Source organism: Nomascus leucogenys, chromosome 10 (assembly GCF_006542625.1).
Source record: "Nomascus leucogenys isolate Asia chromosome 10, Asia_NLE_v1, whole genome shotgun sequence".
Classification (NCBI taxonomy): Eukaryota; Metazoa; Chordata; class Mammalia; order Primates; family Hylobatidae; genus Nomascus; species Nomascus leucogenys.
In genome coordinates this window covers 54,310,511-54,324,395 of record NC_044390.1, presented here as the reverse complement: position 1 = coordinate 54,324,395, position 13,885 = coordinate 54,310,511, and the positions used below count along the sequence as shown (strand labels likewise).

Here is a 13,885-nt window from a genome sequence, read left to right as displayed (position 1 = left end):
GAGCTGGAAGCAGCTCTGCATGCTCAGGTGCATGGGCCCAGCCATGTCTCCGGTGCTGACCACCTCCCACGTGTGTCCTCAGTTCACAGGAAACGGGCCGTGCGAGATGCACAGCGTGCAGAAGAATGAGCACGACAAGACCCCGGAGCACAGCAGGAAGCGCTCCCGGCCCTCGCTCCTCCGCCCCGTGTCTGCACCCGCCAAGGTACCTGTCAGCCACGCGCAGCCATGCCTGCACGCAGGGGCCCCAGCAAATCGGGCCTTCCCAGCTTGTGACCAGGGAACAGAGGCCCCAGCAGGGGTTCGGGGCTGGACCTGGGGCTGTGTGAGGTTCACCGGCAGGGGGACCTTTGGAAGTCAGCTCTCCTCTAAGGTGGCTGTTCATCCATTCTCCCTGTCCTGTGAGATTGTTGTGAAACGGAGGAGGAGGAAGGAGTGTTAACCCTGCCCTAGGTCCCAAGAAACAGGGTGTACCACCCAGTCTCCTTTTCACCCTCAGGACTCTCTCACAGGCAAGGCAGGTTGGTCACTGCATAACCGAGGGCAGAGAGGGGCTGGGATCCAGCTCCTGTCATGCCTTTCACCTGCAATGGTGGTTTTCCAATTCCATTATTCCTTGTGCAGTTACTAATTGGCTTTCTACTATTGGTGGGAACTTTGTCGTCCTCCCATTTATTTAGTTTTGTATATTAGATATGGACTCAGGGTTATAATCCGTTCTATTGTTGATGTCCATACTGTTCCAGATTGGGCCAGCTGGGTCCCTTTGGCTCTTGTGTCCTTTTTTTTTTTTTCTTTGAGACAGAGTCTCGCTCTGTCACCCAGGCTGGAGTGCAGTGGTGCGATCTCGGCTCACTGCAAGCTCCGCCTCCCGGGTTCACGCCATTCTTCTGCCTCAGCCTTCCTGTGTCCTTTTGGCATGTCCTCGTCATTCTTTCTTCTGTGGGGGAATGGGGTTTCACTCTGCCACCCAGGCTGGAGTGCAGTGGTACAGTCAGCCTTGACCTCTGGGCTCTAGCTGTTCTCTCACCTCAGCCTTCCAAGTAGCTGGGACCACAGGTGTGCACCAGCACACCTTTTTGTAGAGATGAGGTTTCATCATGTTGCCCAGGCTGGTCTCGAACTCCTGAGCTCAAACAGTCCTCCCTCCTCAGCCTCCCAAAGTGTTGGGATTACAGGCATGAGCCCCTGCACCCAGCTCATCCTCATTCTTCAGGCACTTTGGAGATAGTTCTGGATGGACAGTGTTGTCCTTCTTGCCATGATCGTGCGTCCAAGTTCAGGTCCAAGTCCAGCTTAGAGACAAAAGCCTGCAGAGACTCAACATTTGGCTTCTCCAGGGTCTTCCCAGTGCCACCCTCTTCCTATTTGCTTCTTGTTGCTGTCTTGGCTCTTAGGACAAAACAGGGAGAGGATTCTGAGGTTGTCGTAGCCAGGGGCACATCCCCCTTGCCTTTCCGACGTTGTGGCACTCTTGCCTGTTACCCAAAGCCCTACCCTGCTGAGATGGAGATCCCAGATTTGGCAGTGGCAGGTAGCCCCAAGGTGTCATCTCAGGGGTCCTGGGTAGCTAAGTGGCTCCTGCCTGTCCCTCACTGAGCACCTCACGGCAGTTCCCAAAGGAGACACAGTCTTAGCCTTCTTGTGACTCTGTGACAGCGATGGACAGAGGCCACTGGTGGGAGACACAGTGTTAACTGCATGGAATTTCTCCCCACAGAAAAAAATGAAACTTCGTGGTACCAAAGACCTGTCCATCGCTGCGGTGGGGAAGTACGGGACTCTGCAGGAATTTTCTTTCTTTGACAAGGTGAGGGTGGGCCCTGGCTTCCATCTTGGGGATGCCATGTCCAGCTGGCTGGGCCGCCGCTCCCTGGGCCTGCCCCAGGATTAGGGGAGGGGGGCAGGTAGGGTGGGTGCAGTCTGAGGATGGAGCAGGCGGGGCCAGGAGGATGGGGCTGGCCCCCAGCTTTCACTGCAGAAGGGAGTGTGGGCCACCTTGGAGCCCAGGCATGTAGTGTGGGCGGGAGTCCCAGTGGGTGCCGAGAGTCCGAGCAGAGTATGAAGACCTACACGTCTGCCACCCTGCAGCAGTGTGGCTTTTTCTTATATCAGGGATGATTGTAGGGTTCCCACCCAGGGTCTGTGGGCAGAGCAGACAAGGTGGCCGTGTGCATGGGCTGTGAATTGCTGCACGGATTGCATGCACAGACTGTGAATTGCTGCACGGATCTCATGTATGGGCTGTGTGAATTGCTGCATAGATCGCGTGCATGGGCTGTGTGAATTGCTGCATGGACACGTGCATGGATTGTGTGAATTACTGCATGGACACGTGCATGGACTGTGAATTGCTGCACAGATGGCATGCATGGGCTGTGAATTGCTGCATGGATCTCGTGCATGGGCTGTGTGAATTGCTGTACGGATCTCGTGCATGGGCTGTGTGAATTGTTGCACGGATCGCGTGCACGGGCTGTGTGAATTGCTGCACGGATCGCATGCACAAACCAAATTGCTGCATGGACGGGTGCAGGGACTGTGTGAATTGCTGCACAGATGGCGTGCATGGGCTATGAATTGCTGCATGGATCACATGCCCATGCTGTGTGAATTGCTACACAGATTACGTGCACGGGCTGTGAATTGCTGCATGGATCATGTGCACAGGCCGTGAATTGGTGCATGGATTGCGTGCATGGGCTGTGTGAATTGCAGCACAGATCTCATTTACTTATAGACACAGCTGGTTCCCATATCGCACACGCGTGTGGCTGACCTACAAGTGAGCCAGGCCCAGAGGCTGAGGAGCAGGGGTTCACAGTGGTCCCTGACTGCTCTCTCTGCAGGTCCGCCGGGTGCTGAAGAGCCAGGAGGTGTATGAAAACTTCCTTCGCTGCATTGCACTCTTCAACCAGGAGCTGGTGTCTGGCTCTGAGCTCCTGCAGCTCGTCAGCCCATTTCTGGGGTGAGCAGCTGACTTCCCAGGGTTCCCTAGGGGGGTTCTGTTCCTGTCAACTCCATCTACTTGGTTTTTAGTTACTGTTTTTGAGCAATGATTGTGCTTTTCTAAAATCCTGTTTATTAATTGACATGATTGAGATAATTATCGATTCCCAGGCATTTGTAAGGAGCAATACACCACGTGGGTACCCTCCAGCTGGTTCCTTTACCAGTAACATCTGTAGTCAGTGGGTCCTCGAATAATGCCTTTTCATTTAACACTGTTTTAACACCGATGAGAAAAAAATACATTCATTTCTGGTCTGAGTGGAGTTTGCACGTTCTCCCCACGTCTGCGTGGATTTTCTCCCGCATCCCAAAGATGTGCATGTTAGGTTAAGTGTAGGTTAAGCGGTGAGTCTCCGTGGTCCCAGCCTGAGTGAGTGTGGGGGGGTGAGCGCCCTGCAGTGGGGTGGTGTCCTGTCCAGCGTGGGTGCCCCCCTGGTGCTCTGAGCTGCTGGGATAGGGTCTGGCCACCCAAGACCCTGAATTGGAATAATTGGGTAAATTGTTGTTTTACTTGTTTTTACTCATCTTTCTTATGTGTGGCTTGCATTTATTTCAGTGTTTAATATTAGAAGTGTTTTGGTCTCTCTTTAGAAATTTGGTGATGGTTTTGTGACCAAAAATATGCTGTAGGAACGTCATTCTTGTTTATGTGTCAATTAGCTTGTGGCAAAATTGGTTTTGTTACACATCTTTTCACTTAAAGTCACAGCTTTCTAACACCTGTTGATGATGTTGAGTGAGGACTTACTGTATTGACTCTCACACAACCCCCCGTTCTTTCCAGACTCTCTGTGTTACTGGTGTGTGTGTTTTTATACAACTTTCTCACTGTGGAGGGTCGTGCATCCGCCACAGTGAAGATACTAAACAGATCCAGGACTGTCAGGTTCTGGCCTTGACCTTTTATCTCCATCTCAAAACCCTGCCTCAGCCAGAGTCTGTTTCAAACCCCTGGCAACTACTTATCTGTTCTCTAGACAATGTTACAGTAATGGAACTGTACAGGAGGAACCCTCTGGGAGAAACCTTCCCCCCGCCCCCCCAGCATAATTCCCTGGAGATTCACCTGATAAATACTTTTAAAAATTCCAACACTTGGGCCGGGCGCAGTGGCTCGTGCGTAATCCCAGCACTTTAGGTGGGCAGATCCCCTGGGGTCAGGAGTTCAAGACAAGCCTGGCCAACATGGTGGAACTCCATCTCTACTAAAAATACAAAAATTAGCCGGGTGTGGTGGCAGGTGCCTGTAATCCCAGCTACTCCAGAGGCTGAGGCAGGAGAATCGCTTGAACCCGGGAGGCGGAGGTTGCAGTGAGCTGAGATCACGCCATTGTACTCCAGCCTGGGTGGCGACAAGAGCAAGACTTCGTCTCAAAAACAAAACAAAACAAAAAAATAATTCTAACACTTGGGTCAGGCTTAGGTTAGGTGCGGTGGCTCATACCTGTAATCCCAACACTTTGGGAGGCCGAGGTGGGTGGATCACTTGATGTCAGGAATTAGAGACCAGTCTGGGCAACATGGCCAAACCCTGTCTCTACCAAAAAATATAAAAATTCGCCAGGGGTGGTGGCACATGCCTTTTGTCCCAACTACTTAGGAGGCTGAACTGGAAGGATAGCTTGAGCCAGGGAGGTCAAGGCTGCAGTGAGCTGTGATCACGCCACTGTACTCTAGCCTGGGTGACAGAGTGAGACCCTATATCCAAAAAATATATATATATATATTATACCTCTGCTGCACAAAGAGAAGCCTCATTAGCGGGTCAGGTGTAAGAGTAGCTTCTAACCTCTGGTGGCCAGGTCAGCCTCAGGAGGGGGCTGGGACTGGATGGAGGGGCCTGGAAACAACTGTGCACACTCGTGTCCACTCTCGGGCTCACAGGAGTGTGCACGGTAGGAGCAGGTGGGCCTGTGAGTGCTGAGACCTGGGAGCTAGCTGGGGCCAGTGTTGCTTCCTGCACATCAGCCCTGTGACTAGGGTGAGTCACTTGGGCAGTCTGAGCCTCTGTTTCCTTGCTGTAAAATGGGGATAGTAAATGTACTGACCTATGTGGGGTTCCCGAGAGCTGCAGGTGGGCGCTACCTGCAGGGCCCTTCAAATACAATAGAATCTCACAAATAAAAGGAAAAGAGGATTTTTTTGGCAGAAGGAAATGATGTAAGTCACAAACTTGGATCTTTCCTAAAGAATTGAAGAGCATGGAGAAAAATACACGTGAAGGTTTTTTTTTTTCAAGACAGAGTCTTGCTCTGTTGCCCAGGCTGGAGTGCAGTGGCGGAATCTTGGCTCACTGCAACCTCCACCTCCCGGGTTCAAGTGACTGTCCTACCTCATCCTCCCGAGTAGCTGGGATTACAGATGTGTGCCACCATACTTGGCTAATTTTTGTATTTTTAGTAGAGATGGGGTTTTGCCATGTTGGCCAGGCTGGTCTTGAACTCCTGACCTCAAGCAGTCTGCCTGCCTCAGTCTCCCAAAGTGCTGAGATTATGGGCGTGAGCCACCATGCCTGGCCATGATTCTTTTTTTTAATGGTTCTCGCACATGGTGGGTGCACGTGTTACATGATCAGCCCATTCAGTCCTTAACCCTTTTCTCATTTACCCCAAGGATAGTAGTTGACAGCACTGTGGCTGTAACGTTTACCCTGAGATAACTTTGCCATGAAGCATCTCATTTTTATTATTATTTTTGCATTGCTATCATATATCAACTTTGGAAATAAAAGACTTCATTTTATGTATAGCATCCTGTTTTTAGTAGTGATATTTCCAGTTACAAAATATAGTAATTCTTGATCACTGAAAATGTCAAATCTTGGAAAATGTAGCATTCCTACGCTTGATGTTAAACATTGTTCTCAAACAGTTGTTGGCCAAAGATTCATTTGATGAATCTGACTGTTCCAAAATAGACGATTCTGGTGATTCAGACGATTCTGATGTTCTGTTTAGAAATAACTCCAAGAACAGTTTTTATATTTTACTTTCACATTGAAAATCAGTCAGATTTGCTTCAGCCTCAAAGAGTGTGTTTATGTAAAATTAAATGAGTGCTGGCAGCAAGCTGGACTTTTTTTTTTTTTTTCTAAATGGGAAAAAGTTAAATCAACCCTGGGGACAGGTGCTGTGTGAGCCCTTTTGCAGTAACTTAAAAAAGTGTGTGTGTGTGTGTATATACATAAACATTTTTCTAGTGTAAAATAAAGCACAGATCCAAGAAACCACATGGCCAACAAATAGCTTGAATCTTTATTAAGCAGTCACCCATGTGCCCACCACCCACATCCAAAATAGACTCCAGGAGCCCCCCGCGTACCATTCCAGTCCCTGCCCCTCACTGTGAAAGTGTCCTGACTTCAGGAGTGACCGCCACCTGCACTAATGACGGCACAGCCACCCAGGTGGGCATCACCAAATACATGACTCAGTCTCACCCCCATCCGGGTTTGCTTTGCTTTGCCTCTCCCCTCCCCTCCCCTCTTTTCTTTTTTTGAGACAGACTCTAACTCTGTCGCCCAGGCTGGAGTGCAATGGTGCGATCTCAGCTCACTGCAACCTGTGCCTCCTGGGTTCAAGTGATTCTCCTGCCTCAGCCTCTTGAGTAGCTGGGACTACAGGTGCCTGCGACCACACCCACCTGATTTTTGTATTTTGAGTAGAGACAGAGTTTCTCCATGTTGGTCAGGCTGGTCTCAAACTCCTGGCCTCAAGTGATCCGCCTGTCTCAGCCTCTCAAAATGCTGGGATTGCAAGTGTAAGCCACGGCGCCCAGGCCTTGGGTTTTGTTTTCTAATACATCTCGTAAGTCTCCTTTCACCTCTGATTCCCTCAGATTCTAGTCCTTACTATTTCTGTCCTGATGCCCCTCTGCCTGTCCCTGTCCCTATTATTTCTGTGATATTAGCCTCCCAGGTTTGCTCATTCATTTGGGGTTACACAGGAGGATCGCCACAGCATTTCTTGCCTTTTATAAAAAGTGGCCCAGGACAGCTCCTTGATTACAGCCTTGATTCCTCCCTAGTCACGGCCTCAGAGTGATGAACTGCTTTCATATCATCTTCCCAAGGGGACCAGTTCGGTTGTTTCCTTTGTTTTTTTTAGCATCTTAATGAGTTCATGGACTTAAAACATATTTGATGCGTTTCAGTACAGTTTCTAGTCCTTTTAAAGGTGGGGGCCAGGCGTGCTGGCTCATGCCTATAATCCCAGTACTTTGGGAGGCCGAGGGGGAAGGATCACTTGCATCCAGGAGTTTAAGACCAAGGCCGGGCATGGTGGCTCACGCCTGTAATCCTAGCACTATGGGAGGCCGAGGTGGGTGGATCACCTGAGGCCGGGAGTTCAAGACCAGCGTAACCAATATAGTGAAACCCCATCTCTACTAAAAATAAAAAAATTAGCCAGACATGGTGGCCTGTGCTTGTAGCCCCAGCTACTCAGGAGGCTGAGACAGGAGAATTGATTGAACCCAGGAAGCAGAGGTTGCAATGAGCCAAGATTGTACCACTGCACTCTAGCCTGGGCAACAGAGCAAGCTGTCTCATAAAACAAAAGCAAAACGACCAGCCTGGGCAACATAGTGAGACCTCGTCAGAAACTAACCGGAAGTGGTGGTGTGTACCTGTAGCTACTTAGGACATTGAGGTGGCTGGATCGCTTGAGTTTTGGAGGCAGAGGTTGCAGTGAGCCCTGATCTCACCACTGCACTCAGCCTAGGTAACAGAGTGAGAACCTGTCTCAAAAAAAAAATCAGGAAGCTGAGGCGCAGATCGAACCTCTCTGACTTACCCTAGGACAAGCACTCATAGGTGAGCTTAGCGTGCTGTTGGGCGGCAGCCAGGGTGCTCCAGCCCCAAAGCCAGCCCTTTGCATGTTCTCTGCCTTCTGGGCACAGTGGCTGCTGGGCTTCGGTGTGTGTTGCTTTTTTTTTTTTTAACTCAGCATTTCTTGGAAGTGTTTCAGCATCAGATGTGAACCCATGTCCTCATTTTTAAGCGACTGCACGGCTTTTCCTTCCCTTACCAGGGTCTCTAACGATGGACGTTTGTCTCTAGTCCTCCATGTAAGTGGTGTTGACATCAAATGCTCCTGAGGCTGCGACCCTCGCGGGTCAAGCTGAGCCCATCAGAAGGCCTTTCTCTGGTGGTCCCAGGCATGCACCTGTTGGGGTGATCTTTTCAGTAGGTTTTCTTTCTCGGGCTGCTGAAGGTCTGTAAACGCCCTGAAGAACAGCGCAGAGCAGGATGATGTTACTCTAGTCTCAGCCAAAACGGGGACTCCTGGGGTTTGTTTGTGACGTGGGTGATGGGCACACAAGTGGGCTTTTTCTGTGGGCGTGGAATGCACATTCACCTTGAGTCGCCTCCACTGGGCTCAGAATCCAGCGCTCTCTGAGCCTGGGTCCCACCTGGGACAAGGGGCCCCCAGGGGCTGTGTGTGGAGCTGGTGTTGGCACCTGGGCCCAGCAGACACGTGACCACCCCGGGTTGGAATTGGGCCTCTGCTTCCTACTAGCCAAGCGAGCCTCAGTGTCTTTGTAAAATGGCCATACCTCCCTCTTGGGTTTGTCAGGAGGTTAGAGGGGGAAGACAAAAGGAACATGAAAGGCGAGAATCTGAAATGCAAGGTGCTGGACAGATGGGCAGTGCCGGAGCACAGTCAGCTGTTCTTGTTTCCGTGTTTCGGCGGTAGAGACTCGTATGGGGAAGGGCGTTTGGGGAAGGGTCTGTATGGAGCAAGGTCCAGAATTGAAGTGGGCCTGTGTGTGTGCTTGACACGAGGCCTGGTTGAGTCAGGAGCATTCACCACCACATGGTGTTCCTCTGCATATTCAACCTGCGGTCAAGTGCTCATCTGGGCTGGGCAGCTGAACACGGCCCAGGGAACTGCCCCTCGCAGCTGGCAGCCGCATGGCAGCCGGGGTGGATTGGGTTAAGCATTCCCTTCAGAGCAGTCACAATTTGCATTTATCCCAGCAGTAGCCTCAGGCATCTCTGCAGCATTTTTGTTGGTCTCTTTCCTCCGTATGTTTCCATCGGCTTGTGGGTTTTCGTTGTGAGCAGAGTTGGCATAGGGTTCTTAAATACGGGGAATGACGGAGCCCACATCAATGAGGGGGACATGGTTACGCGGGGCTGGGCTGGGTGGCTAGGTCACAGCAGGATTGTGGCACCAGCAGTCAAAGTAACTGCAATGTTTTTGGGTTTTTTTTTTTTTTTTTTTTTTTGAGACGGAGTCTCGCTCTGTCGCCCAGGTCGGAGTGCAGTGGTGCAATCTTGGCTCACTGCAAGCTCCGCCTCCCGGGTTCACACCATTCTCCTGCCTCAGCCTCTCCCAGTAGCTGGGACTACAGGCGCCTGCCACCACGCCCAGCTAATTTTTTTTTTTTTGTATTTTTAGTAGAGACGGGGTTTCACCATGGTCTTGATCTCCTGACCTCATGATCCGCCGGCCTCCGCCTCCCAAAGTACTGGGATTACGAGCGTGAGCCACCGCGCCCGGCTATAACTGCAACTTTTTTGGTAGGATCTAATGTTACTGCTTAGAGACGGGGTCCCGCTCTGTTGCCCAGGCTTGTCTGAAACTCTTGAGCTGAAGTGATCTTCCCGCCTTGGCCTCCTGAGTAGCTGGGATTCCAGGTACACACCACCAGATCTGATACTATTTTAAACAGAAATCCAGGTGGCATTGTAGGGTCATTTGCATTAAAGCCTTCCTGTCGTCGACCATAGCCATGACATTATGACTTTCAAGCATGTGTCCAGAGAGGGGTTCACAGAGAGGAGTCTCCCTAATGAGAGAGGAAGACTGTGGATCAGAGATAGGCAAACTTGATCTCTGAGGGGCCAGGTGGGCTTTGTGGAAATGACTCAAACCCCCCTTGTGCAGGCAGCCACAGGCAGTGCGTACACAAGTGGATGTGACTGTGGGCCAGTGAAACTTTATTTACGATGGGATGGCTGGGCATGGTGGCTCACGCCTGTCACCCCAGCACTTTGGGAGGTTGAGGTGAAAGGATCACTTGAGGCCAGGAGTTCAAGACCAGCTTGGGCAACATAGCAAGACCCCATCTCTACAAAAAATTTTTTAAATTGGCCCTGCGTGGTGGCTCACACTTGTAATCCCAGCACTTTGGGAGGCCGAGGCGGGCAAATCACCGGAGGTCAGGTGTTTGAGACCCACCTGGCCAACACGGGGAAACCCCGTCTCTACTAAACATACAAAAATTAGCCGGTCGTGGTGGCGCATGCCTGTAGTCCCAGCTACTCAGAAGGCTGAGACAGGAGAATCGCTTGAACCCAGGAGGTGGAAGTTGAAGTGAGCTGAGATCGTGCCATTGCACCCCAGCCTGGGCGACAAGAGCGAAAATCTGTCTCAAAAAAAAAAAAAAAAATTTAAATTAGCCGGGCATGGTGGCGCGTGCCTGTGGTCCCAGCTACTGAGGAGGCTGCGGTGGGAGGATCTCTTGAGCCCAGGAGTTTGAGGTTGCAGTGAGCTGAGATCGTGCCACTGCCCTTGAGCCTGGGCAGCAGAGTAAGACACTGTCTCTAAAAAAAAAATACCAAACCAAACAAAACACAGGCAGTAGGCAGGCTGGCTGTGGCTTGCCGCTCCCTGACCTGAAGCCTGGCCTCTTCCAGTCAGGGAACGTCATGGGCTCCAGCTTCTGCCAGTTTAAGTCATCTTTTCTGGTGTATTTCAAAGCCTTCCTGTGACTATGGGGTTAATAGGCACAGGAAGGGACCTGGTGTGTGACAGAGGGGCGGGAGGCCCATTCATTCATACACCTCGGCACTTGCAGTGACTTCCTATATATTGGGTTCTTCCGCCTCTCGTTCGCATCCATGATGTTGAATTCTGACTCTGTTTAACTTGTAATGTCCACATGAAGCCAATCTAAAATCTTCAGCTCCCTCTCAGAAGGCCCTGGGGATGACCAGTTACCATGTGTCTTTATCTTTGAAGGAAATTTCCAGAACTCTTTGCACAGTTCAAGTCCTTCCTGGGGGTAAAAGAGCTGTCCTTCGCGCCACCCATGAGCGACAGGTCCGGGGACGGGATAAGCCGGGAAATCGACTATGCGTCTTGCAAGCGCATAGGATCCAGCTACCGGGCACTCCCCAAAACCTACCAGCAGCCCAAGTGCAGCGGGAGGACGGCCATCTGCAAGGAGGTAGCGCTCCCTGGGGCTCCAATGTTCGTTGACATAGTGCATCCCCCACCCCTCCCCAGCAAACACCCGATACCCCCGTTATGAATGAAATGCTGTGTGCTCAGCCCTCCTGAATGTTGGGTTATGGGTGGTGCTGGGATGTGGCCCGGCAAAACCACCTGAGCAGAGACAACAGTGTTGTACCCTGCTGGTAGTTTTGGCAAAACACAGAGTGCCAGGGATAACGTGGAGTTCGGCTTATTCATCTGTTATTTGACTTAGGTTTATTGCTGCCATGATTCTGCTCTGTCCCGGGCTCACTGACCTCAGTGTGTTTCTGTTTAGCTTGACCATTGGACACTTCTCCAGGGTTCGTGGACAGACGATTACTGCATGTCCAAGTTCAAGAATACCTGCTGGATTCCAGGATATAGTGCAGGGGTCAGCAAACTCTGGCCCATGGGCCCTGGCCCGCTGCCTGTGTTTGTAAATAAAGTTTTATTGGCACACAGACACAACCATTCATTTACATATTGCCTGTGGCGGCTTTTCTCACCACAAAGGCAGAGTTGAGTATTCATCCGGGATGGCCTGCAAAATCTGAGATAGTTGCTGTCTGACCCTTTGCAGAGAGAATTTACCAATGTCTGAAATGAAATCAGCCCTCCGTATCTGCAAGTTCCTCATCTGTGGTTTCAACTAACCATGGATTGAAAATATGTGGGGAAAGAAATCAAAAAATGACAATACAGCAATAAAGCATAATCCACATTTTAAGAATGCAGTGTAACAATGATCTACACAGCATTTACATTGCATTAGGTATAAGTATTCTAGAGATGATTTTGCATAGGATATATGCAAATAGGATTCCATTGGACATCAGGGACTTGAGTATCTGTGGATTTGGGTCTCCAGGGGTGGTTCTGGAACCAGTCTCCCAGGATACCGAGGGAGTGTTCACTTGACCAAAGTCATGTTTTTCCTTAAAAACTTTATGCACCTTCCCATTTGTATAAGGCAGTTGGTATTATGTATCAGGATGGTATTATGTATCTTGGTGCCTTCTACACTGGCTAACAGTAAATCTTGGCTCCTGGGGCATGCAGCGCCATTCACGGTGTTTCCTCTTGGTGCAGGTACTGAACGACACCTGGGTCTCCTTCCCCTCCTGGTCTGAGGACTCCACCTTCGTCAGCTCCAAGAAGACACCGTATGAGGAGCAGCTTCACCGCTGTGAGGATGAGCGCTTCGAGGTGTGTGTGCTGCTGTGGTCGAGTCCCCCAGCATGTGCCTGTCCCCCTTGTCCACGGGACATGCGTCCTGATCCTCCTCCACTGCCCCAGCCTCCTTTGGAGGAGCAGGGATTGCAGCACATTCCAGCAGCTCCTGGAAGCTTCCTGCTGGGTCTTGCTGGCCTCTGGGCTGGCTACCAGATGGCACTTTTCTTTCTGTTTAAAAATTTTGTTTGGGCTGGGGGTAGTGGCACACACCTGTAATCCCAACACTTTGGGAGGCCAAGGCAGGTGGATCATTTAAGCTCAGGAGTGTGAGACCAGCCTGGGCAACATGTTGAAACCTCATCTCTACCAAAAATACAAAAATTAGCCAGGCATGGTGGCAGGCGCCTGTAATCCCAGCTTACTCCGGAGGCTGAGGCAGGAGAATTGCTTGAGCCAGAGAGGCCGAGGCTGCAGTGAGCCAAGATCACACCACTGCACTCCACCCTGGACAACAGAATGAGACCCTGTCTCCTAAAAAAAAGTTTCTTTAATGTAAAACTTAAATTTATTTTTATTTTATTTATGTATTTATTTTGCTTGCTCTGTTTCCCAGGCTGGAAGTGCAGTGGCGCCATCATGGATCACTGCAGCCTTGACCTCCCAGGCTCAAATGATCCTCCCACCTCAGCCTCCTGAGTAACTGGAACCACAAGTGCATACTACCATGCCCAAGTTGTTGGTTTTTTTACTTTTTTTGTAGAGATGAGGCCTCACTATGTTCCCAAGGCTGGTCTCACACTCCTGGCCTCAAGCGATCCTCCCACCTTGGCCTCCCAAAGTGCTGAGATTAAAGGAATGAGCCACCACACCTGGCTAAATTTTTTTCCTTTTTTTAGAGATGACCTGTATTGCCCAGGCTAAATTAATTTTTGTAATTAAAACTTTTATTGGCTGGACATGATGGCTCATGCCTGTAATCCCTGCACTTTGGGAGGCTGAGGTGGGAGGACTGCTTGAGGCCAGGAGTTCAAGACCAACCTGGGCAACAAAGCAAGAGCCCATCTATAAAAAAAAAAAATTTTTTTTTTGAGACAGGGTTTCACTCTGTTGCCCAGGCTGGAGTCCAGTGGCGTGATCTTGGCTCACTGCAACCTCCACCTCCTGGGTTCAAGCGATTCTCCTGCCTCAGTCTCCTGAGTAGCTGGGATTACAGGCACACCACCATTCCTGGCGAATTTTTTTATTTTTAGTAGAGACGGGGTTTCACCATGTTGGTCAGGCTGGTCTTGAACTCCTGACCTTGTGATCTGCCCGCCTCAGCCTCCCAAAGTGCTGGAATTACAGGCGTGAGCCACCGTGCCCGGCCATAAATTTTTTTAATTAGCCAGGCATGGTGGTGCACACCTATATTCCTAGCTACGTGGGAAGCCAAGGTGGGAGGATTGTTTGAGCCCAGGAGGTTGAGGCTGCAGTGAGCTTTGATTGTGCCACAG

The 13,885-nt window shown here is 50.6% G+C and overlaps 1 protein-coding gene across 2 annotated transcripts in view; it reads left to right on the top strand.

The window, feature by feature from the left end:
• Positions 1-13,885, top strand: part of SIN3B (SIN3 transcription regulator family member B) — a 49,528-nt gene that overhangs the window by 21,856 nt on the left and 13,787 nt on the right. The window contains exons 6-11 of one of the 2 annotated variants that reach the window (XM_030820506.1): positions 83-205; positions 1,721-1,810; positions 2,850-2,968; positions 10,983-11,190; positions 11,515-11,610; positions 12,309-12,425. In XM_030820506.1, coding sequence (XP_030676366.1) covers positions 83-205; positions 1,721-1,810; positions 2,850-2,968; positions 10,983-11,190; positions 11,515-11,610; positions 12,309-12,425 — 753 coding nt within the window. The remainder of the gene's footprint in view (positions 1-82; positions 206-1,720; positions 1,811-2,849; positions 2,969-10,982; positions 11,191-11,514; positions 11,611-12,308; positions 12,426-13,885) is intronic. The other variant, XM_030820505.1, reaches the window with a different exon arrangement.